At 34.2% G+C, this 25,303-nt stretch overlaps 1 protein-coding gene across 2 annotated transcripts in view; it reads right to left on the bottom strand.

Annotated features, from left to right (window-relative positions):
• Positions 1-4,866: 4,866 nt before the first annotated feature.
• The window catches only part of LOC136024769 (protein tumorous imaginal discs, mitochondrial-like), a 50,162-nt gene continuing 29,725 nt past the window's right edge, over positions 4,867-25,303 (bottom strand). Inside the window, exons 6-10 of one of the 2 annotated variants that reach the window (XM_065700223.1) lie at positions 22,026-22,157; positions 17,104-17,297; positions 14,996-15,209; positions 11,657-11,786; positions 4,867-5,050 (exon numbers count right to left, since the gene is read on the bottom strand). In XM_065700223.1, the coding sequence (XP_065556295.1) occupies positions 11,695-11,786; positions 14,996-15,209; positions 17,104-17,297; positions 22,026-22,157 (632 nt within the window). In that variant the 3' untranslated portion in view covers positions 4,867-5,050; positions 11,657-11,694. The remainder of the gene's footprint in view (positions 5,051-11,656; positions 11,787-14,995; positions 15,210-17,103; positions 17,298-22,025; positions 22,158-25,303) is intronic. The other variant, XM_065700222.1, reaches the window with a different exon arrangement.

Raw genomic sequence — 25,303 nt, 5'->3', positions numbered from 1 at the left:
AAGACATGTAGGGGACTTGGTAAGTAATAATCAAGTGTAAAGTCAACTTTTGAACTAAGATAGATTAACAAAATTTTCAACGGCAATCGATAGCTCTTGATAAGCTGGTCAAAGTATGTGTCATCAATTTTTTGGTAGAAAATTCCTTCATGAGATATACCAGTTTGAAAGTTTCAAGGGGTTGACATCTTCAGTAGTAAGATACACACTGAAACAAAAAATAGATCGATACCAATTGTGAAACATGTAGGGAACTTGTAAGCAACAGTCCGCTGTTAGCTTATAATTATCTTGAGCAATGAGGGGTTTGCAACTTTTGCTAGTTGATGTACCTATTATTTGTTTCCGTGTATTTGATGGTCAGACCAATTTAGTTCCAGTGGTAAGACATGTAGGGGACTTGTAAGTAATAATTGGCTGTTAGGCTACAATCATCTTCAGCGATGAGGGGTTTGTAACTTCTGATAGTTGGTGTACCCATTTATTTGTTTCCGGTGAACTTGACATCAATTACGGGAGAGGGACTTGGAAATAAGAATCGGTTCACTTTGGGCTAGAAACTTGTGCAAATTAGTTCACATTGTATTCGGTCTCAGTAAATATGACAGAATTAAGTGTTTACGCAACGGGTACAGACGATAACTTAAAACAATGAGGTACGTAACGGGTACAAACGATAACGTAAAACAATGAAGTAATTTCAAAATAATTAATAGATTGTCGTATATGATATTTTGATCTTCAAACGTTACAGATAGCTTTATAGTAGACTTACCGAAGAATCAGAACCGAAGTGTTCTGATACCGAAAGAAACAGAACCGAAGTGTTGCTCTCGCAACACTTTAGTCGGCGAAGCCAAAAAAAGATTGCTGCAGCTCTTCACGTTGCCCTTTGAATGTATAATCTAGTAAAATTTTGGTATATTCCATTAGTATTAACATAACTTTACTTCTTGGGTGTGTTACGTGTAATCCACAAGTACCTCTTTTCTTGTATTAAAGAAGCTATAAGAACGATGCTTATCGGAATTTTTGAAGGGTGGGACAAATATTTTCCATGAAAATATAAAAAAAGGTCATTTTCAAAATTGTCGCTGCCATCCCAGTAATTATACTAGCTCAACTAGCGTAAAAGGAAAACAGTTTCTTTATTTTTTGGGAAAAAATTAAAAAGCAAATATTTCGTTTATATCACCGATTTTCAGTGATCGGGATAGAAGCCAAGGGTACCAATTTGGGAGCATAAAGAGATTTTGTTCTATTATCTTCATAAAAATGCGAAAAGGACGTTTTTACAATTTCAACGATAATTTTTGCTTGTGGATGTTAAAACCAGGGCTTCCACTATCCCCGAAATTTCCCCGAAAATCTATATGTCTCCCCGAAGAAAATTTGGTTCCCCAAATCCCAGAAAGTTTCCCCAAAATCTCCCAATCACAGTGTCACCTCTAGTGACTATCCCTAGCAAATATTACTTTACATACCATAGTTTTTCACTACTCTCTTGTTCGTTAATTTTTGCCTCTTGTGTTACAATGTATATGCATTTTTTCGTTACTATGCATTTTTTTTCATTTCTTTTGCTTTTCTACAGTGGCGTAGTTTGGTCAAAATCCAAACTAGAGGGGGGTGAAGGGGCAAAGTTGGAACCCTCTTTCCGAAATCAAGTGAAAATGGCAATAAAAACTTAAAAAAGGCCATTTGGTACCACAAAGGTACTATTTAGTACTATAAAAGGACTATAAAGGTATTATATGGTACTATAAAGGTAAATATGTACTTAAAAAAAATGATGTGTTTCTGTAGATGCTTGAATTTATAGGTTTACTTTAGTTTTGACAAGATTTTGGAAGAAACTAAATTTCAGGAGGGGGGAGGGCGAAATGAGGTTTGGGGGAGGGGAAAACCAAGATATGGGAGCGGCAGTTGCCCCTACTTGCTCCATAGCAAATTACGCCCCTACTTTTCTATGGTTCGAACCTTAGGGTTGTTTAATAAGCTTAGACTCAAATTCTGCTATAAAACTTGAATTATACCTGAAGGCCATCTATTCTTCAAGACAGTCTTCTGGGGCTACATTATTATTAATACGACGGAATTGTAGAATTAATCAAGTAAAAGACAAATGAAAAGGATAAATACTTATATAATAAAGTAAGTAATCATTTATCTTATAAAGTCTAACTGTTTCGTGTCTGTGTATCTTTCTTAGGTGATTGAAAATTCAGCTTTTGTGTCCATATTTGAAGCAAATTTAATGTCTTTATATAACTTTCATTGTACCATATAGCATATATGGAAAACAGTGGCTTTAATTAAGGGAAGGGAATTTTCTCTACAAGATGTTTTACCTGCGTCCCCCTCTTAGATTCAAAAAAAAATCTTTTCGTGGTATTACCATTGAAAAGGGGCTTGTTTTTTTTCTTTTTTGTTAAAGAAATTGAAAAGACAACGAGATTCCCCTCCCTAGACTCTGAAGAATACTCTTTCGCCCCCTCTCTCTTGGGCTGTGTTTAGAAAATCATTTGTGTGGGAGGTATATATATACAAAAAAAAAAAACATCGGATTTTCGTTAAAATGCATTGCGTTACATTTTAACGAGTCGGACAAAAATAGCGGGGATTAGCTCACTGGATGGGCCGGTACGAGGTTGGAAGGAAACGATTCTTGTATTTATTGTTATCTTTCGTTTTTTACTAAAGATTACCGTGGGGAGGGGCAGTTGTTGAGTCTTAACAAATATTTGAATGCGGAAAGGCAGACTAACCTATACTCTTGTAGTATGTTTGAATATTTCAAGATTACTTATTTGAGAAGCCCGATTACAAGCAACACTGTCTAGCGGGAGAACGCGATTCAAGAGAACGCGATCTGTGTGAAGGGAAAAGAGAATGAATAGGCAAAACTACCTTAGAGACGAATCAAAATGCTAAAACTACTTTAATTAACAAATAAACGCTATACAATACTATTATTCACATGTGGTACAATCTTGTTCTTCTCCGTTGTCAAGTCCTGGTGTAAGTTGTGGAGAATTCGAGCTATGTTCAACTTGCACCGGCTTGCACAGTTAATTTGGAGGTGGCTGCTGCACTCCCAAAGCTCGCCGTCTATGGTTGGCTAGTGGAGGTTACTCCAACTCCCAAACGGCATTTAATGTGGAGTTCATTGCTAAACTCTCCCAATTCATAGTTTATGATTGGATAGTGGAGGTTACTAGAACTCTCCAATCACAGTCTTCTAGTCATTCGTTGTCACTGCTGGTTCTAAAGCTGAACTTTTCATGAGTTATGTCTTCTGCCTCCACTTCTCTTTCAAGTCCTAGGTATAGGCATTATACGGTTCAGCGACCCCCAAAGTAGCCCCTCGTTGGCTGGCAGCTCGTGATCACGGTCACCTTCTACCTCGAAGAGAAACGACAGCAGAAATGACCTTAAATCATCAAAACACCACATACCAAAAATACAGCCTTAAAGTAAAAAATCACTAAGTACCAAAAATACACTGATATCTAACTTGTCTATGCTTAACAGCAATCTTTACATTCCTTCCCTCCTTTTTATTGAATTTTTTTCATATTTGCTTTAATTCTACTTTTCTTTTCCTTACTTTTTTTCATTCATTTTCTCCCTATGCAACTATTTGGAAGCCCTTCTTTTTCATTTCTCTATATTATATCCATAAGTTCCTCAATTTGAGGAGGATTATAGTGGAAACACCGGTATGGAGCAGAAAAACAATTCCGCCATCAGTCTTGATCCAATGCTCATGGATTGCGCTGATTCAATTGTTTTTATAATTTTGTTTTACTCAAAACAAATTTGAGACTATTTAAACCTTTTCCAGAGTGTGTAATTTGTTTCTCGAGAAAGCTAGGAATTTTCTCAAAGTCTAATGTTTTGAGATCGAAATGAAGGTTTATATTATTGAAGAGAAATTAACAATGAGCGAATATTGTCAAGCTGAGTTTAGTTTTACCGTCATATACTTCGGGTATGGAGAATTTATCATGGATAAAGGAACATTCGTCTTTTACTTGAACGAGGACGGACCCAATAATTTTTTGTCGTTTTTGACCCCTTATTCCTTGGCATATGAAAATTATGTCTAATTTAGGCGTAACGATTAAGAAGTGAGTTTTTTCAACAAGAATCATTATGGAGTATGAACTCCCTGAATATTAATATACCATTTGTTTTTAATGGTTTCTTGGTTAAACGTGAAGCATTAATATTTGGGATGTGATCTTTTGTTACATATTCGCTAAAATGCTCTACCACTCTCATAACATTCAAATATCCGTTTATACATGTATAAGGCATGGATCCTCTACTCTCTGTCAAAAACGCATAAAATAAAAGTGAAGAAGAAATATTTTCAGCCAGACACGGATTTGGCGTAGAACCCGTAATATTCAAACGAGACAACGAATTGCAGTTTTTGACATAAATTTTGTACAGGCACCAGTTTTCAAAAACTGCAAATTCGCGTACTCACTTTAGCGTTTTTATATACCCTGGATGGGCAACTAACTACAGTTTCCTATGCGTCAAGGCAAAGGTGTTGGAGACAAGTTATCTTGGTACGAAAATTTTATATCTATTTAGACGTCCTTTATCTCCATTATCATCGACTGCTTAAACAAGTCTGAAAAATAAAAAAGTTGACTGGCAACGCTGGTGAAATCCAAGGAGAAAAAAGTTCTTTTGGACAATCACCAATTTCGTACATTCACATTCACATACACGCTAAAATTAAAATATAATTAAGATAATATACTAGAATTATTCACGGTGACTAAATAAGTTACCCGATCTGAAACTCTAGGAATAACATTTTCCCTAAAAATGATATAAAGACAAGAGTGAATTTGATAATTTCATAACCAAATCAATAGGATAAAAATATGACTAAGCTTTTGTGCCAGGAAAAATGGCAAATACCCTCACTGTTTAACTTCATCTTTCTTACTCCCATCTTTCTCTTCTTCTAAACATTCCCTTAAACTTTTCAATGAGCCTTCTAAATCATTCATGGCCACATTTTTTCCTGAAAAATAAAATAACCTGGATTAAAATAACACAATCTTTTGACACTAAAATGCACATAAATTTCCTTGAAAATGTTCATATAAAACAAAATCTAATTTCAGTTCATAACTTGCTTTTTAAAATTAAATATGCCCCCCCCCATTCTACTTTCATATATATATATATATATATATATATATATATATATATATATATATATATATATATATATATATATATATATATATATATATATATATATATATTATGAAAAGAGAAATCACCAATGCAACAGCACAAACACATAAAAAAAAAGAGACAGAAGGAGAAAAGGAAGACCGTGTGAAGACTGAATGAGGCCTTAACCCTACTCATCCATACAATCACATAGGTCAAAAAGCAAAGCCATACACAATCAACCATAAAGAATAATCCATGGACAGGCAGTCATGTCGTCAATAAGTATAAGTCGTCATTTACCAAACAATAGAAATAATATAGACAAATAATTCAGAGGCAACAACCCAACACAAGGGCTCATCACGAGAATACACTTGCCTATAGGGTTTCGGCACTTTAAATTCTCTAATTCAGAGGCAACAACCCAACACAAGAGCTCATCAGGAGAATACACGTATATATATATATATATATATATATATATATATATATATATATATATATATATATATATATATATATATATATATATATATTGACCTGAAGATACGTTTGAGATAAATATTAAAGACTTGGCAAAAATATAGATTACTTGGTAATTTCATATTTTTATGATCATGATTTTAAGATAAGAGTTTAGTTTTATGATAAGAAAATATTCTTTTCAAATAAAAGTACACCAAGAAGAATTTTTCAAGCAAAATCGTCCGCAAGAAATTTTCTGGGGGAATTTTCAGTGAAGATGGAGAAGTCCGGGTGTGGGAGGAACTTTACTTGGATGAATTATCCGTGGAGATAAGGAACTTTCTATTGAGGGGGCCAGATTTCCCAATATTTTTTAGTAAACGATCTGACGTTAAATAAAATAAAAACCATAATGTTTAACTTTGTCCTATTTCTTCAAGAAGGAATCCTAAAACACAAGTACCATTTAATTAGAATAAGAATTTTTTTAAGCTCTAAAAACTTTAGCGTAAAGCGGGAGGTATCGAAGAGAGGGCCACCCAAATACAAAATTATTTCTATTCGTTTTAAGTTTTAATGTTACTTCTTACTTTCAGTTGAAAAATCCTGTTTTTAATATTATTTAATTTTAGAAAAGAACCATAAAAAAGATCTAGCAGGACTATTGTGATAGCCATCTTTCCGAAGACTTTAATCTCCAAAAACTGAACATTTGCAATTTATAGCTAAACAATATGATTTTACTGTGGTATGGTGCTCTACAAATGGAACACCATACTGATGTGGCCACATCTGTGGCCACTTCGTGCCATATCTGTTTTGTGCTTGTTTTTTGGTGCATAGAGACAGCGTGAAAATTATGACGCAAATACCAGGAAAACCTTGTTGGCAGAATACATAATAATGATTAGGCCTCAATAAAGATAATTTCGTAAATCACACTGGCCTACCATAACAAAGAATAAAAAAAAACCTAGGATAGAAAATCGAGATTGGGGCTTTGTAACGCCAACGAAAATACTGGATAAAACAATACAAATATTTCGGTAGGACAACCGCTTTTCTTCTTCAGCGACATATCAAAAAATTTTAAGGAAACATGTTCATATTTTTTGAACGAAATAAACCGGGTAAAAATAAATGACAGAAAGAAAACGCGAAAAACAAAAAGAAAAAAACCTAATAAAGAGAATAAAAAACACAAGACATATTTAGTAAAAAAAAAAACGGCAGCATGTCACCTCCTGCTGAAATAAGAATCATGCCAAGAATTCGACCCTGTATGGCCGAAGGAAAAAAGTTAGTTCCTGAAACCCTCAGCATTCCCTCCCCCTCCTTCACAGCTGACTTTAGTCATCTTGTGCGTGGTTATAGCACATATACAATTTAAATAAAAGTAATTTAAAATTCGAAAGCGCGCAAGTTCTGGGACACTAAGCATTTTGGATAAAGTTGTAAAAATGTCTTAGAACACTGGATCTTTCCATTCACAAATAGAACGAAAACCAATCAACATAATTGGCTATGTCTGAAATCTAAACCACTTATTTTTATATACAAATGCATCAAAGATATAAAAGAACTAACAAGCCTTTAGAGCCCAGCACAGCATATGACCGTTAAAACTATTTTTCACATGGTCGTAGGTTCGAGTCCCATACTTAACGTGTTTCTACACATATAGAAATTATATTCTTTTTCTGGTTAAATTTTGCATTTCTAGAGAAAAAAAATGGTGATAGACCAAAATGTGCATACGGATGGATGAATAACTTGATTATAGGTCGGAGGGATTACCCTTCTTCGAGAATGAGTATTTTCAGACTTCTAAGCTTGGTAAGTTTGCCCTGCTTTGCGATGGCGTTTAGAATATCAGAGAAAGTTTTTTGGGGGGAGGAGGTGGTATGACAACTAAAAAGTTTTTTTTGCTTTATCTATGACTATCGGCTTTGTGGCACATCAGAGGAGGCCCAAAATTTCAAGTTTTGGCTATTATTTTTTCTTTTGAGCTTGCCCCCTTCTCGGCCTAAATTCCCATGCGTCTCTCTTTTATTAAAAATACCAATTTTATCTCTGTTCTGTTTTTTTTTAATAGCAGCCTATCCCTTTTTGTAATAAACTAAGTCTTTTTATTATCGTCTTTTTTGGAGGGGGGGGAGACTGTTTCTTGGATCCTCAGGAAAAAGTGCACATTATATTTTGTTTCCCATTTTTAAACAACTCGTCCAAAATCCTCTGCCGCTAATATAAAGAAGTATATAATGATTGGAAAAATATTTAATTAAGCGAACATAAACAATATCTTCACTTTATTTGAATAAACTAGCCCTTCTTCCGAGGCATTTCTGTCGCAATTACTGCGAGTGCTCTACTTACATCAGTAATTAAGTAAGCACATTATTAACTGAAGAAAGGTATTGTACCAAGAACCTGGACAAAATCATTACTTAATTGGCACTGGCTACATAATATCGGTAATTACTGATTGTGATATTGATGATTAACAGTAAGCTGTACGGAAAATGTGGGTCACTCCCTCTGTCAAAGGCAATAACAAGGAAAAGATTGATATTCTTCGGACACGTTCCGCGGATGAAGGATGACATATTCCCCAAGATTGTCCTTGTCGAGCAGCTGTCTATGGCCAAACGAAAAGCAGGTTGTCCTCGAATGGGGTGAGAGGATGTCATGAGGAAATGTTTAAGGGAAACGGGAATTTCTTGGAAGGGTGTAAAAAGGGGGGCTTTGAATACATTAAAATGGAGGAGTGTGTGTAGCTCTGTCAACCTCAGACGGCTTGGTGCTGCAGTGAGTTATTAGTAGTAGTATTAATGATATATTGGCCTTAAAATCTAATTTACGGTACTATCCCAGTTTAATACTAAAAAAAAAATACCGACAACCTTCAGACCCCCCCCCCCCTTCCCTAGCATCCCTATTCAAAAGGCAGTATGTTCCTTATTGGTGTTTAGCATTGTTGGTACCAGCGTAATTGCAGTCAATATTTCAGGAAAATAAGTGCATATGTGTGTGAAATTCCATTACCCTCCGGGATGTACAACGCTACATAACTGAGGAAATAGAAGAAAAGAGAGAGGAGAGAAAAAAGGAAACACCAATAATAACCTTAATAACTTGGAACTATAGGTTAAGTTTCTATATTAAGTTTTTAATATTATATTTTATTGCCTAAAATAGTAAATTAAATAAACAATTTAAACTATTTTAGCAGGAGATTAAAATAAAACGACTTTGCTGTAAGATAACAAATTATTGTGGTTTTGCTTGAGTCATTGGATAAGTATATATACCTCTCTCAAAAACTTAGAAGAAGAATTCGCATGCAAGGTGTATTTTGCTTTAAAGAAGTTTTTAATTTAAAGATAAATTTGTAAAATAATTTTTTTTGGCGAAAAACTATTAATAAAGATATTTGATATTTGTATATTTCAAAAATCAAAAATATTTAATGTTTTTCGTTGATTAAAATTTAATTCTAATTGACTTGAATATTAGACTATTCTAATTAAGTAAAAAGAAAACAAGTTTTTTTTTTTTTAACTGAAAGTAAGGAGCGACATTAAAACTTAAAACGAAGAGAAATCATTCCGTATATGAAAGGTGCTATCCCCTCCTCAACAACCCGCTCTTTACGCAAAATTTTTATCGTTTTAAAAAGCAGAGCTGTGACAAAGAGTCAAACCTTAGCGTAAAGAGTGGGGCGTTGAGGAGCAGACAGCCCCTTTCATGTACGGAATAATTTCTGTTCGTTTTAAGTTTTAATGCCGCTTCTTACTTTCAGTTAAAAGAAAAACTTGAACGTTTTTGAATTAATACAGGTTTTGATTTTGGCTAATCTTGCATAAATAATTAAAGCGAAACTTGCATATTAATTTTTGCTTTTTTTTGCCTAAATGGCTTTCTCGAAGTTTTGATCAGACGATTTTGAGAAAAAAAGGGTGGGAATGGAAGCCTAGTTGCCCTCCAATTTTTTTGGTTAGTTAATTAAAAAGACCAATAGAACTGGATTTTATTTCCGAACGTTTTTATTGGCAAAAAATTACGTAACTTACGAATTAACTTACGTAACGAACTTCTATATTCGTAGATTTCTATTACTTATATGAGGGCGTTTGCCCCCTCGTCAATACCTGGCTCTTTACACTAAAGTTCGAATTTTGTTCCAATTCTTTAAGAATGACCCCTGAATCACAAAGGCCGTTTAATTATAATGAATGGCTCTTTAGAAATTACTAAAAATACTTTAGCGTAAAGAGCAAGGTATTGAGGAGGGGACGAACCCCCTCATATACGTAATAATTTCTTTTCGTTTTAAGTTTTAATGTTGCTCCTTACTCTCAGTTGAATAAACCTGTTTTTTATTTAATTTCACATTGTTTTTTTTATTCTGGAAAATCCGGCGCCCCTTCATGGAAATTCTCTTCCCCCATAGTAAATTCCTCCATGGAAAGATCCTCCCACGTAACCATTGAACCACTGACCACCACAGGACCACTTGGTCGATACAATCACCCCTGGGAAAAAAAACAACAAAAAACCAAGTAAACACACATCTGTAATCTTTCTTCTGGCAAAAAATAAAAATTCCACATTTTTCTACAGTAGGTTTCTCTGATACGCTGAATCTGATGGTGTGATTTCATTAAGATTCTTTGAATTTTACGGGTGTTCCGCCTTTTTCGAAAATTAGGCAAATGTTCTCAGGCTCGTAACTTTTGATGGGTAAGACTAAACTTGATGAAACTTAACTAAAATTACACTGTTCTTCTCTTAAACGTTCATCAGCAACAGCTCAGTATGATTAGTAATCCTCATGCTAATTAATTTGCTTCCTAAACAAATAAAGCTGATGCTTTTGTAATTTCTCAAACTTATCACCTTTTTTATAAAGGTGTTTAATCATAAATCACTATTTTTCTCAAAAATCATATTTATAATCTTCAGTAATTTTATCTCATACTTCACAAACACCATATTTGACAAGACTTATTTACCACGCTATCAGCACCAGGGGCCTTATTATTCTTTAATTCTTTTAGTACTGTCACTAATTCTTCCTCACTCTTTCGCTACCAAAGTGTCACAGATTTTTTCATTCTCCTCTATATCTTACCCTGTAACTTTTCCATGTAGCACATTGTCAAAATATCCTGCCCATATCTCTTCAACGTTTTTCTTATCACCTAGTTGATACCCCGTTCTTATCTTTAACTAGGACAAGTCCGGATTGACTATTCCTTTTCAATTTTTTAACATGCCAGTACTATATTTTACTATTATCCCGTCCGGCTGTATATTCCCGATCTTTGCAATTTTATTTATGGCCTCCACTTCATACCTTCTTAATTCACATTTCATTTTTCAATAAAAAGCTTGGGGCCTTTTTATTTTTTAATCATTTTAGTGCTGTTCCTAACTCTTCCTGGCAAAATAAATCTTATATCACTTCCAAACTGTCAAAAAATAATCGTTCTTTTTAGTACCATTCCCCATTCCATGACAGTCTAACACATTCGCAAACTACACTACCCACCTCTATTCAGTACTTCCTTTATCACTAATTACGGCCCTGTTCCTATCTTTAACCGTGACAAATCTAGACTGAATACTTCCTCAAAATTTCCCGACATGCCAATCCTCAGCATATTTCACACTTTAAGGCCTTCTCTGCTTCCCTTACTTCCCCCTTCTTCTCCTAAGATCTATCAATCAACGTTGTTGTTTTCAGATTTACTAATTATATAAAGTAAGATGGCTGGTACACAGGGCCGTATCCAGAATTTTTGTGGGGGTAGCCTATTACACAAAAAAAATGTAAGCATCAAAAATTTGTTTATATACATATTTGTTGTGTTTTTACGAGTCAGAATAAATGTATGGGGGGGGGGAGGGAAACGTAATCTTCTTCTGGATACAGCCTTGCTGGTACATATAAAAATACAAGCCTTCTTTCACTGACCTGGCGAAAATATTAAATGCTCCTAATAGACATCACTATCAGCCAAACAATGTCTTCTTAATTCGACTAAGTAATCCTTCACTTTTCTCTTCGCCAGCTTTCGGCCTTTCATCCAAATTGACTTTCGTTCCTGGTAACAAGAAAGAAGGCATGTACTTTTACATTGTATTAACGTGACCAAATTATCATATGGATAAAAATTACGTTTTATTGATTTTTGGCAACCCTGTAAAAGTTCAGTTAGCAATGCAATTTTACGACCTAGACCAAATTTACGACGAGGACGCTATTTTAAGACGAGAACGTAAGACGTAGGACGTTCAATGGCGGCATCCAATAAACTAAATTTCACAGAGAAATTTTAAAGTAGGAATTAGTTCGCACAGCTATACCCAAAACCAAGGGTGTATCTAAACCTTTGGGACATCTCAATATGTGCGGTCTCCTCTCCTTAGGTAAGCCATTGATTTATTAGATCGGAAAGCAGCAACACAATTTTAAAAATTTAGAGGATGTAGGATATGTAGAGGTGGTATTCAACGGATTTAGTTTCACAGGCCTCATATAGTTTTTAAATCAAGATTAATTAATATCATTTCGCCCAAAATCCAAGGGCGTACCTCAACCTTTGCGTATCACAATACTTATGCTTGTGCCTCATGACGCTACAGAAAACAAATTTGACTTAACACCATCCCTAACGAAATATTGACCGTCCATATCTGTATAAACAGATTCTCGATGAAACCCGATTTTTCAATTTCAATAACTTTTTAAATCACATGACATATCCATTTATAGCCAAAACGAAAATATATAAGTAACTGGTAAACCTTTTAAATAAGACAAGGACATATACATATAAATTTAATACAAAAACAGCTTTTTCAAGAACAAATTTAGGAGAGGTTTAAAATCTTTTACCAATCTTGATTCTAGGAAGCGAAACTTCCTCCTCTCTAGTGCTGATGGCAACTAAATATTCAGGAGTATGCTTTCCCATTGTGGATGAGTGTACAGTAGCGTCCGAGACGATTTGTCGTCGATTCAGTAATCATTGATTTTTTACGGTGACAGGTTATTAGCCTGTAAAAGTGTAGAGGGGAAGACAACGCAGTTCACTTGGTAGATCCCTAGAGAAAGAGGCAACGAGTCTCCGAACCACTTTGAACGAACTTTGGTCTTTGGCACAAGATCGGTCAAGTTGGAGGTCAACCGTCGCTGCCAGGCGTTGGAGGATTTAAGTATGTAAGTACAATAGCGTTGTGTCTCAAGCGTATTATAATTATGCGCAAAGTCTAGATCTTGCACTACTCCACCCATGATCGCGTACCCATTTGTTTTGTCTAAACGTGTCATGACTTTAAAATATCATGTCTTCCCCTCCGAAGGTGCTAACACAGGGTCACGTGTCATTCTGCATAGAAATTAAAAGGCGGGGCAAAGCCTCTGGAAAAAAGATCAGGCTCGTGCTTTTGGCTATTGAAGAAAAAAAATCCTCCAGCAGTCAGGCTTGAAGTATTGCAAATAGGATTTTAGTTACTATATTCCAAAATGCAACGGATTGTTCTGAGTACCCGGCTGACTGACCGTATTTGAAACAGTAGGTTGTACGAAAAATGTGGTTCAATCCTACTTTCAAGGGCTATAATGAAAGAAAGGTTGAGATGGCTAGGCCACGTTCTGCGGATGAAGGATGACAGATTGCCAAAGATTGTCCTTTTTGGCCAACCGTCTGGGGCTACACGGAAAGCAGGTCGTCCTCGTCTGGGCTGGGAGGATGTCATAAATAAAGATTTAAAGGAAATGGGAACTTCCTGGGAGGGTGTAAAGAAGGAGGCCTTCAATAGATTAGGTTGGAGGAGGAGCGTGCGTAGCTGTGTTGGTCTCAGGCGGCTTGGTGGTGCAGTGAGTTATTAGTATTAGTAGTAGTAGTAGTAGTGGTAGTAGTAGTAGTAGTAGTAGTAGTAGTAGTAGTAGTAGTAGTAGTAGTAGTAGTAGTAGTAGTAGTAGTAGTAGTAGTTGTTGTTGTAGTAGTAGTAGTAGTAGTGGTAGTAGTAGTAGTAGGAGCAGTAGTAGTAGTAGTTGTAGTAGTAGTCGTAGTAGTCGTAGTAGTAAGAGCTGTAGTAGTAGTAGTAGTAGTAGTAGTAGTAGTAGCAGTAGTAGTAGTAGTAGTAGTAGTAGTAGTAGTAGTAGTAGTAGTAGGAGCAGTAGTAGTAGTAGTAGTAGTAGTAGTAGTAGTAGTAGTAGTAGTAGTAGTAGGAGCAGTAGTAGTAGTAGTAGTAGTAGTAGTAGTAGTAGTAGTAGTAGTAGTAGTAGTAGTAGTAGTAGTAGGAGCAGTAGTAGTAGGTGTAGAAGTAGCAGTAGTAGTAGTAGTAGTAGTAGTAGTAGGAGCAGTAGTAGTAGTAGTAGTAGTAGTAGTAGTAGTATTAGTAGTTGCAGTAGTAGTTGCAGTAGTAGTAGTAGCAGTAGTAGTAGCAGTAGTAGTAGTAGTAGTAGTAGTAGGAGTAGTAGTAGTAGTAGTAGTAGTAGTAGTAGTAGTAGTAGTAGTAGTAGTAGTAGTAGTAGTAGTAGTAGTAGTAGTAGTAGTAGTAGTAGTAGTAGTAGTAGTAGTAGTAGTAGTAGTAGTAGTAGTAGTAGTAGCAGCAGTAGTAGTAGTAGTAGTAGTAGTAGTAGTAGTAGTAGTAGTAGTAGTAGTAGTAGTAGTAGTAGTAGTAGTAGTAGTAGTAGTAGTAGTATTGATAAACTATACGCTGTAATTTCTACCAATCTTTTTTTCGTTTAAAGAACGAAAAAAGATTGACTACCCATCCAGAAAAATGTATAATGCTAACAAAAATAATTAGCCAAAAGACATTAAACATATTTTATCGTATAAAGAACAGAATGGAAAGAAAAGAAATTATCCAGTGGGAGAATATTTAATACCTGATGCACACTTTTTTGACGACTTGCCAGGGTTAGAGTACAGGCCAGACACACATTTTTTCAATATACGTAGAGCTTTATTTTGTTATATTATTTTCTTATACATTCAATTTGTTTGTTGTCTGGTGTTTGTTTTTTTTTCTCTCTTTTTAGCACCATTGCGTATTATAAAATAATAATACATAGGAAAGGAGGGCATATATTCTTCCTGGATATCCCAAAGGATAAGATTATTAAGGTGAAGTTTTCCTGGCATTGTGAGGGGGATGTTGAACTAACTAAAAGCACTACATGCAGATAAAATTGCTTCTGAATAAAAAATTGTTTCCGCCAATGCTTGCTGCTCATCCAGCATTGCGCGTACTTATTTACAACAAAAAACAAATACAATAATAGTAAAAAAGAACTAACCTTCAGTAGTAGTTGTCATTCCACGTATGGTACCTGGCGTGTCCGACTCCATTTCCGCAAAGGCAGTGATTAAGGCTCGTTGTTTTTCGTTCAATTTTGTAGGTACTTTTATCTTGATGTTAACATAGTGATCCCCATAACCATAAGAGTTCACTCGTCGAATACCTTTCCCGTTCAATCGAATGCGAGTGTGTGACTGGGTGCCTTCTGGGATCTGAAAATAAAAATCTGTTTCAAAAAAAGGATTAAAGTAAGCCTAGATTAAGCTTAGATTGGATTGGGGCCAATTTTTAATTGGTTCCCCGTTTTTCCCACGATTTGCAAAATATTTAAAGTAATATTTTCCAGTTTATGGTAAGCAATATTACAAAATTTCATTTATCTGTAAAGAATAATGGATTTGCCTGTTTAAACGTAAAATTTGTCTTTGATTATAATAATCAGAGTAAATTAAGTTTAGGTCGTAATAATTAGGTAAATTAATTACACAAGTTATAGGGTCAGTGATCATGGCGAATTAAATGTGGGATTAAACTAATGGTGATACAAGCCCACGACCTAAAAGCCGACGAAGGCCCAAAGCTAGAATGAACAAAGTATCTTTTTTACAGTTTTCTCAGGGTAAAAAAAAAAATTTCATCGCCAAATCATGACCCCTTAAATGCAAAAACAACAACTTTTTTTTTGCAATTCCAGCCTGAAGCTTATAGGTTGCTTTAAAATGAAGATATATATTTCATCTTTTAAAGGTTCCTCTTTGCATTTATAGTACTATTTTCGTTGCTTTCAAAATGCTTATATGCTGCTTTCAAAATGAAGATACATATTTAATCTTTTAAAGGTTCCTCTTTGCATTTATAGTGGGCTGTTTTCGTTGCTTTCAAAATGAAGATACATGTTTAACCTTTTAAAGGTTCCTCTTTGCATTTATAGTGGGCTTCTTTCGTTGCTTTCAACATGCTTATACGTAGCTTTCAAAATGAAAATACATAGTTAATCTTTTAAAGGTTCCTCTTTGCACTTATAGTGGGCCTTTTTCGTTCCTTACGTTGCTTTCAAAATGCTTATACGTTGCTTTCAAAATGAAGATACACATAGTAGGCTTTTTTCGAATAGTTTGCTTGGTACTCTTTCTTGACCCTTCGTGAACTATCCAACTGTGTATTATGTTTTAAAGAAAGATAAGTTGACAATTCAACATCTTGTAATTTCTCGGATAGTGGTCAAAACAGCAAGGCCAAAACCATTATAGTAGACATCGGGGTCTATAGAATCAATGGCTTCCCAATTTATACTCTAATATCTACCCCCCCCCCCCAAAAAAGAGGCACCTTTTGGCTGTCTAGTCTAGCGATAACGTTTTGATACATAAAGCACATTTAGTGATTTGTTGTAAAATTTTTCAGACAATCAGAGAATTTTTATTTTCCATTAGTATACGTTTGATAAAGAGATACCTAAAGAACATAGCTGAGAACGGTCAAATACATGGTATAAATTGCACCCTCCACTACCCCTCCCCCATTAAAAAAAAACAGAAAATCCATACGAAAATATTAGAGTCTTCTGAAATCTATACTAAGAATCTACTTCCTAATCGTAGCACTTTAGATGTGAATCACAAAAAATCATATACGAAAAATTCTTTTAAAAGATTAATTTTTATACAGGAGGCTGCAAAATAAAAAAAGAACTAATAGGTGAATTATTTTGAAAACATAGGGAACACTATGACGAAGTGTTGATGTTCCTTTCTGGGAAGAAGAGGGGGAGACTCAAATTTTCTGATGAACATTAGTCTGAAAATAAGTCTGATGAATATTAACTCAAAAAAAGGGGGGAATGAGGGAACAAAAGAAGAAAAAAAAGAACAGAGGAGGGTAACTGGTTGACAAGTGCTGCAAGAAAAATAATATTCATAAAGAGGTTCCGTCATAAAGAAGATGAAGCTTTTTTGGCAAAATTTCAAAGTGAGCTACTAAAGCTTTCGTTAAACAGAACAGAAAAGGCAGTTTTAACGTGGATTATTAGCAACAATGACAAAGAAACAAGAACAGAGGTGATTCCCAAATGGCAATTTACAAAAGATACATCAGAAAAGAACTTACATTAACATCTTGATCTTCATAAATGCCTTGGACTCTAACGGTACCACCTAATATGGCCTGCGATATCGATATTGATGCATCCGTATGAACATCAGCGCCATCTCTACGGAAATAAGACGATTTTTCTACTCTGAATGTAACAAACACCTCTTTTTGGCCTACTTGCATTCGAACTGTTTGTCCGTCCTCAACGCCTTAAAAAATGTATAAGTAAGAGTTGGAAGCTAAATTTTTAAGAAAAAAGACAGTGTGGGATATCACGGCCTCAAAGGGGGGGGGATACAAAAGCATACGGACCCAGGTCTAGGAGGAGGCCTGTAGACAACCATGAAAATTAGAAGTCAACTTTTGATAAGAGTATCTTTGTTAAGTTATTCACCTACCTAAAAAAAAAAATAGTGAAATTTTGAGAAATAAAAGGTTTACAAAAAGAACTCATCTTTTTTTCAATTTTTTCTCAAATTCCTTTGTATGGCCTGTTACCATTTCTTCTGCTTGCAGAGGTATTTTTAGCCACAATATTTGGAGGTCAGATTCATTTTAGCACCCTCAAAATTTGGCAATCAGCAGTTCAATAAAGCGACCTTCTGTAGTAAGTCAAAATAAAATAACTTCATTAATAATTTGAGCTAATTTCTAAAAGAGGGATGGACTCTCTGCTAGTAACTAAAATAAACTGCGTGACAGATACAATGAGGGGGAGGGGATTGGGTTATGTCCAATTCAATTTCGTCATTTTTCCACCTGAACTCATACGTGTCAAGCAAAAATGGTACGCTGCCCCCTTCGAAATGCGTTGTTCACCTCTAGATCTGTCGGCTGTTCTCTGTTAAGCCCAGTATCTCCATTTTTCCAGTTTTTTTTTTTAATTGCCAAATAGTGTTTTTTCACTCAAGATATGAGAAAAAGACGAAGTTACAGATTTACACCAAAGGTTTTCTGAAGTCCATTTCCTACCCCCTCCGATTCCATTTTCTTCTGCACATAGATACTACGTTTTGTAATTCCCGTTCTTCCACACTAGGTTTTAGCAGTGACATCTGTTTTTACCCCAGCGGATACTAGGTCATATTTCAGAAAGTATTTCAGATAAAAAATTATTACTGCACCTCCCCGCTCTGTCAAGATTAGGGAAAGTCCACTCGTAAGTCAAAATCGAATCTTCGGTGCAGATGCTAGGTTTTGGCAAAGAAACTGCATTAACATCTGCATTGACGTTTCTAAGCTATGTCCTTAATGCTTAGAAAAACACGTATCTTTTATGTAAAATACCCAACAATACCACGTATGATATACCCCAAAAAAGAAAAAAAAACTCTAAAACCATCCATTTTTGCTTTTAATCATATTAAAATATATCTATTTTGTATATTGAACTTAGTAGCTAATAAAATAAGATTTTTATGTTCTATATGATCTTAGGTCGTCTAAAGCACTTTCTTCCAGTTCTTCCTCATTACACAAAACAATAAACTATATACAACAACAACAAAATTGATGATTCACTAATTTTAAAAATCTGCCTTGCTTTTTGAGACAAAAAATGCTCAAAATTTCAAATTTGCTACCTCAAAGTGTTAATTCGTATTTTCTTGCGACTTAAAGGAACAAACGCATGAACTGTACATTTGTAGACTATTTTTTAAACAAAGTTCAAAATGGAATGACAATTTTGCTTTTATACAAATACACAAAATCCTCAAAATTTTGATGTTCTGCGGTAACTTAAGGCGACAAACGAAGTTATATTTTTGTATATTATTTTTCTATCCAAAAAAGATTATAAGAAACTACAAAAGTAAAAAAAAAGCGCTAATGCCGAAAGCAGAATCATCTAGCATTTGGCGACTTGATTTGACTCAAAACTGCTTGATACTTGTCTTTCAGGTACGTCGAAATCCTAGGGAAAAAAAAGAAAGCAGTCTCCAGTAAGCCTTCAGCCTTAGTCAGGTAACCTGCGTAAACAGCCAATATGTGCCAAAGCTAGCCTAAATCTACTTTGAAGAGACTGGATTTTGGGTTCAGATAGTCCTTAAAAAAATAATGATTACCCACCACTTGGCAGAGAAATTTTAGCTTCAACCCTATAGCATTGTTGGTTAATCTGACTAAATACAGAAATTTCTGTGAAATTTTCTACTTTTTAATAAAGCTATGAGATACTATTATGTATTTTTCGCTAGTAGTTTTCAATTCCTATCTTCTCATATTTGGGTAGTTTGATACCGTAAATGATCAATCTATCTCGTCTATTATGAGCATTTTTAGTTTTTGTGGCCAAAGCAATCCGAACTGATAGTGGTCTTGCCGCAATTCTTATAGCTTTGATGAGAGATCCGAATAAACGACAGAAAACTAAAAGGCGAAACCTACTTTTGTGGAAATTTGCCGACACAGGATTAATATTATTTGTGCTGTATAAACATTAGATAGACAGCATTTTCCTTGAAATTAGTAAGAGATTATATTTTTTCTTTATTTTAAACTAGGCTCACGTTAGCATTTTGAACTGTTGACACATTTAAAATCCTCTATCAATAGTAACAAAATGCTTCGGAAGCTCTCTATGGTGCTGGGAAAATTTGCTAAAATTTTCTAAAAAAAAAGGAATGTGATAAGAGGATGGCCAGGGAACATAATTTTCTAAAAAAAAAAAAAAGAAGATTTGATGAGTTGATGTTTAATAACAAGAATTTTCTAAATTATTCACATCTGATGCTGAGATAGCTGGATCAATTTGTCCCTGTTCATGTTATCTTTATATTCCTTTTGCATCACTCAAATATCCATTTGGCCTGAAATTCCACCGTGACCTTTCAAATATTTACTTACTCTTCCATAATTTAAGATTTTTCATTAGTTACATTTGTTTTTGAGCTTTTTCGTTTTAAGCCATCAAAATTTAGAACATAACTATATCAAAATGCTTCTGGCTTTAACTGTTAGAAGTCAGACAATTAGTTGCAATTCTACGCTCGGATACAAACGGCTGTGAAACTCTTTCTTCCAGCAACTGACCTAAATCCCCTATAGACTTATGCTACCCCCACCCACCACCACAAAAACACCAAATAAGCCTGCGTGGGATGAAAAACAAAGACAAAAATCATTGTCGTGGTTCAATTAATTTTTCACTTGTTGCCACGTCATGTGGCACTTTTATATGTTGATGAGTGGTTAATAAGCACTAGGCACAAGTAACAGTCCAGTAGATTAGCTTTGATTAAATCTGTATTTCTTCACCCACACCAAAATTTTAGACTAAAACATTTTGTTTGTGAAAATGAATAAGAAGTTTCCCTTTCATCAAAACATTATTTTGTAAAGTGTATAACGTAAAATTTATTTTTGGTCACGAAACCATTTTAAAAATTGTGCAATGATGATAAAAAGGGTGAATGGTCGGAAAAAATCTGCATATCGTCATTGAACACATTTTGTCAATTCAATATACATGCCATGCCGTAATTATTAAAATTAAAGTAATAAAATATATAACAATAAAACAAAATAAATAAATATAAATAAGATACTCAAATGATCAATTATATACATTTTGTCAGCAGGAAATCAAAATCATCCTACATTTCTCTAGGTCAATATACCCACTGCTGGGGTCTACCGGTCCTTATGAACTGCGCTGCTAATGGTATGCGCTGCTATGATATGGTCCTTCTGAAGGCACAGTACTGCGCTGCTAATAATTCTTAAATAGTATCTTTTTACGCTGTTCTAAATCCCCTTGTTTAGAAACCTTAAGGTTTTTTTGCCTTTGCCAGTACAACTAAACAGTACTTTTCGACCGATGTGCCGGATTTGAATAAGCCACACCTGAACTTGCTCCTAGTCAGGCATGTTTTAGCAGACCAGGTGAGGTATTTATCAATTCACATTCTGATGTTAAAAATGATGTATATGGAAGCTACATTTTAATAGCAAGAAGCGTGTTTTTACAAAAAAGTCGTTTCATCAACACGAAGCCTTCGTATGCCACTCAGTTAATCTCTTTTCAATATGAAGATTCAATCTGTTTTTCGGGCAATAAGTTTCTGGTCTATTTTATATTAGGGCACTAAGTCTCTTTTCACCAAAAAGTCATTTGTTTTCATAAACATGTCAATTATTCCATTTTCAACACAGAAATTTGAACAAAAGTGATATTTTTTGTGTTCCATTGGTGGTACAAAGAAGAAGCAACTATAGAGTATTTTCTGCTAGTACTGGTATATTGAATTTTCCTTTAAACAGATAAGACATTTATTTCAAAAAATTACGTTCACAAACCCCAGTCCATAAAGAGAAAAAAAAGAAGAAAATCATGACAAAAGCTGAACCACTAAAACACTCAAATAATGCCAAAATGAAAATATCGAAATGATATATCATTCCTTAGTCAAAAATATTAAAAACTACAAAATTAAAAACAATCGAACCCTGTCCACCACCTTCTGCACATGTAGGTCTTATGTACTATTACATCTCGTCTGTATTGGTGCTATATAAAAATATGATGTTTTATCTAAGTGTGTATACCACTACAGGTCGTCTACATTAGTGTTATAAAAAAAACTGTAATAATAATAACTAGTAATATTTTAAATAATAACTAGGGTATTATCTGCTGATAATTTTTCCTCTGAACACAGGAGACGAGTTCAACTTTCATTTTGGTTTCTAGTACCCCTTTTGAATAAACTCAAATTTTTTTTTTTTTTTTTGTGTACTTTGATGGTTCTGAAATAAAAGGAAAATAACAGCTAGGGTATTACCTGCAGGTACTGGCACGGTGACCTTTTTCCTTTGAATACAGGAGACGAGTTCAACTTTCATTTTGGTTTCTAGTACACCTTTTGAATAAACTCAATTTTTTTGTGTACTTTGATGGTTCTGAAATAAAAGGAAAATAACAGCTAGGGTATTACCTGCAGGTACTGGCACGGTGACCTTTTTCCTTTGAACAGTAGAGCCTTTTCCTTCGCATTCTACACATGGATGTTTGATGTACATTCGTGTACCACTACAGCGCCTACAAGTTGTTCTCATCACAAAAGGACCTAAAATGAAGCTTTTAGTATATAGACAATAGCCAACAAATTATAATATGAATATTGTACTAAACAATCTAAATTACATTAAACAATTATTAATGTTTCTACTTTAGTTTATAGTTTGGCTTTTAATTAATTAGTTTTAAGTCTTGGCTTCTTCTTTTGTTTCTTTTTTTAGTTTTGTTTATCATTCGTTGTTTTTAGTCTTGGCTTCTTACTTTACCTGTTTTTAATTTTGATTTGTCAGTCACTGGCCTTGCTGTATAGCTCCAAGGTTTTTACAGCTGTTTTTTTTTTTGCATTAATAGTTTTGATTTCCTCTATTTCCTCTATTCCTTATTTATCCCTTATTACCTCTTATTTTCTCTATTTCCTCTATCCCTTTCTATTTTTCGGTGATACGGATGAGTACTGAGCAGGGCCGTCACTTATGATGGGAGGGGGGCAAATTTTTTGGTCAATCGGTGAAAAAAATAAGTGGGCGAAATCGTGACACTTCACGCCATGATTTTCCTGACACCACTAAAATCCTTTATTCAGTTCACTAAAGACCACGACAATACTGACATGTCATCTACAATTTCTATTCTTCGAATTTCTATTCTTTTCTAGAAAAGAATTTTTATTCTTTCTATTATATTCCCTTTCTATTCTTCGGTGATACGGATGAGTCCTGAGCAGGGCCGTCACGTATGAGAGGGGGGGGCTAATTTTCAGGGCCGTAACGCATGAAGGGAAAGGGGGGACGCCCCAAATTTTTTGGTTACTCAGTACAAAAAAAATGTGGGCGAAATCATGACACTTCACGCCATGATTTTCCCGACGCCACTAAAATCCTTTATTCAGTTCACTAAAGACCACGAAAATACTGACATGTCATCTACAAAAATTTCGAACTTGGTAACAGACCTAAACGTAATAGTTTTACCGACTTCTGCCGTGATTTTATAGATGGTGCAACAACTTTCCATTTGGTTAAGTAATCAGAATTAAAATAGTGACATGACATGTATCGAAATCTCAATATCGGCTGGTAAATGCAGTGGTTTTACCGACTCGTGCAGTGATTTTACGTATCGTATTCAAAACGGATATTATGCTAATTATTGACAAAAAACAGTCGGTAAAATGACCAGCCATTCGGTAAAATCTCTCGTCCCCCCCGCCAAACATTTTGGCTAGAAACAACATTGATCCTGAGAATTATTGTGAAAAATTTGTCATTTTCATCTATATATATGGACTTATTCATTTATTTATTTTTTGAATTGAAATCTAATATTAAATCCTTTTTCATACATTTTTTTTCTTCAATTAGTTTATATTCAATTAGTTTTCTTCAATCAGTCATACAGGGCGACTAAGAAAAAATAGGTCACAAGCTTTCAACATTTTTTTTTCAGTTTGAGACAGGATTGAATGAAAATTTGTCAATAGCAGTCTCAAACACATTATGTTATCAAACACAGTCTCCACCAGGATTAAACCTAAGTTGAAATCAATTCCATACACATGATATTTATAGCAACACAAAAAACCTAGGATACTCTAGACCCCAACAAAGCTACTTTAATCAATATCCAAACTTCGTTTCTTTGTGAGCAGAATCTCCACCTTATACAATTAGGATTTAAAAGAGTAGAACTCGTAATAAAATAACAAAATAAAATATAAATACTTATGAAATAAAATTAATATTAAATTACAACATTAAATAAAATAATTTAGATAATTAATTAAAACTTCGATTAATAAAATTAAAATAATATTAAATAATAAAATATATAACTATAAAACAAAAATAAATAAATATTAAATAAGATACTCAACATGATCACTGATATACCTTTTGTCAGCAGGAAATCAAAATCATCCGACATTTCTCAACGTCAATATACCCACTGCTGGGATCTACTGACTTATATTCCTTATGAACGACAAAGGGAACACAAATACAAACTGGAAGCCACCACACCACAGTACTACGCTGGTAATAATTCTTAAATAGCATCATTTTTATGCTGTTCCAAATATCCCTTGCTTAGATACCTTAAAGTTTTTTTTACCTTTGCCAGTAGAACTAAATATTTATGTACTTAACCTCCCTCTTGACATAATTGAATCTTAATCAAAATCACATCTTTATAATTTTCTTGGGGGAGGGGTCAATAATCGGAAGGAGGTGTACGTTCGAAGATTTTTTGTATCTATTGGCTAAGGAAATAAAATATTAACAGCAAAACTAATACAACAGTTTAAATAAATAAAAAAAAATCAATATAAAAAAATTAGAAATATAAAAACATTTAAGCTGTGCTGCAACTTCAGGAGAACTCCATAAACTTCAATAAAATGATTTCTTTTAACAGAAGAAATGCTTTGAAGGAAAGATTGTATAGGTTTTTCGTAGTTACTAATATCAATCTACACCTGATATACAACCTGAGACTGGTAAATTGTTTTAGACAGTTTACACCCTTGTTCTCTCAGCCACTAATAGAAAGTGCTGTCAGTAAACTGAAAGAGAAAAAAAATGCCTCATATGTCTCTAAAAAGCAAATTTTTATGTCGTTCCTAACCTTTCATTTTAAACTCGCACTTTTTTTTATTTAAAGATCAATATGAAAGAGACAATACATGTAAACCTACATTTCCAAAGTGAACAACAATAAAATAAACTGGTATAATGCCTTTATAAAAGAGCAAAATTTAAGGGTCGACTAGAGGATTTTTTCCTTGTAGATGGAGTGGCTTGATATTTGTAAAGAAAATTTAGATTCAAACACCACAATTCTAGAGCATTTCAAGGCTTTTAACCAAACATTTTCTGTGGGACTGACCTAAAGGGACATTCACATTCATCCATTTATTCCAGGGAATGCCTTTAAGTTAATCAAAGGAGTGATTACATAATTTTTTTCTGGGAGTATGACACTTGGAATAGAAATAGAGACTTAGACTGGAAACTTGGAAAGAAATTGGAGATTCAAATACTCATATTATTGTCCATTGTAACGCTTTTCTATATTGTTATTGCTATGGAAAACTAAAGGAGAAATCCGATTCCCATCCTTTTATTGAAGTGAATTACTTTTATTGAAGTTACTTTTATTAGACCGCAGCCTATTTTGTAATAGTAAAATATGGTACAA

Source organism: Artemia franciscana, chromosome 3 (assembly GCF_032884065.1).
Source record: "Artemia franciscana chromosome 3, ASM3288406v1, whole genome shotgun sequence".
Taxonomy (NCBI): Eukaryota; Metazoa; Arthropoda; class Branchiopoda; order Anostraca; family Artemiidae; genus Artemia; species Artemia franciscana.
Note: the sequence above shows the minus strand (reverse complement) of the source record. Positions and strands in the feature narration are given on the sequence as shown.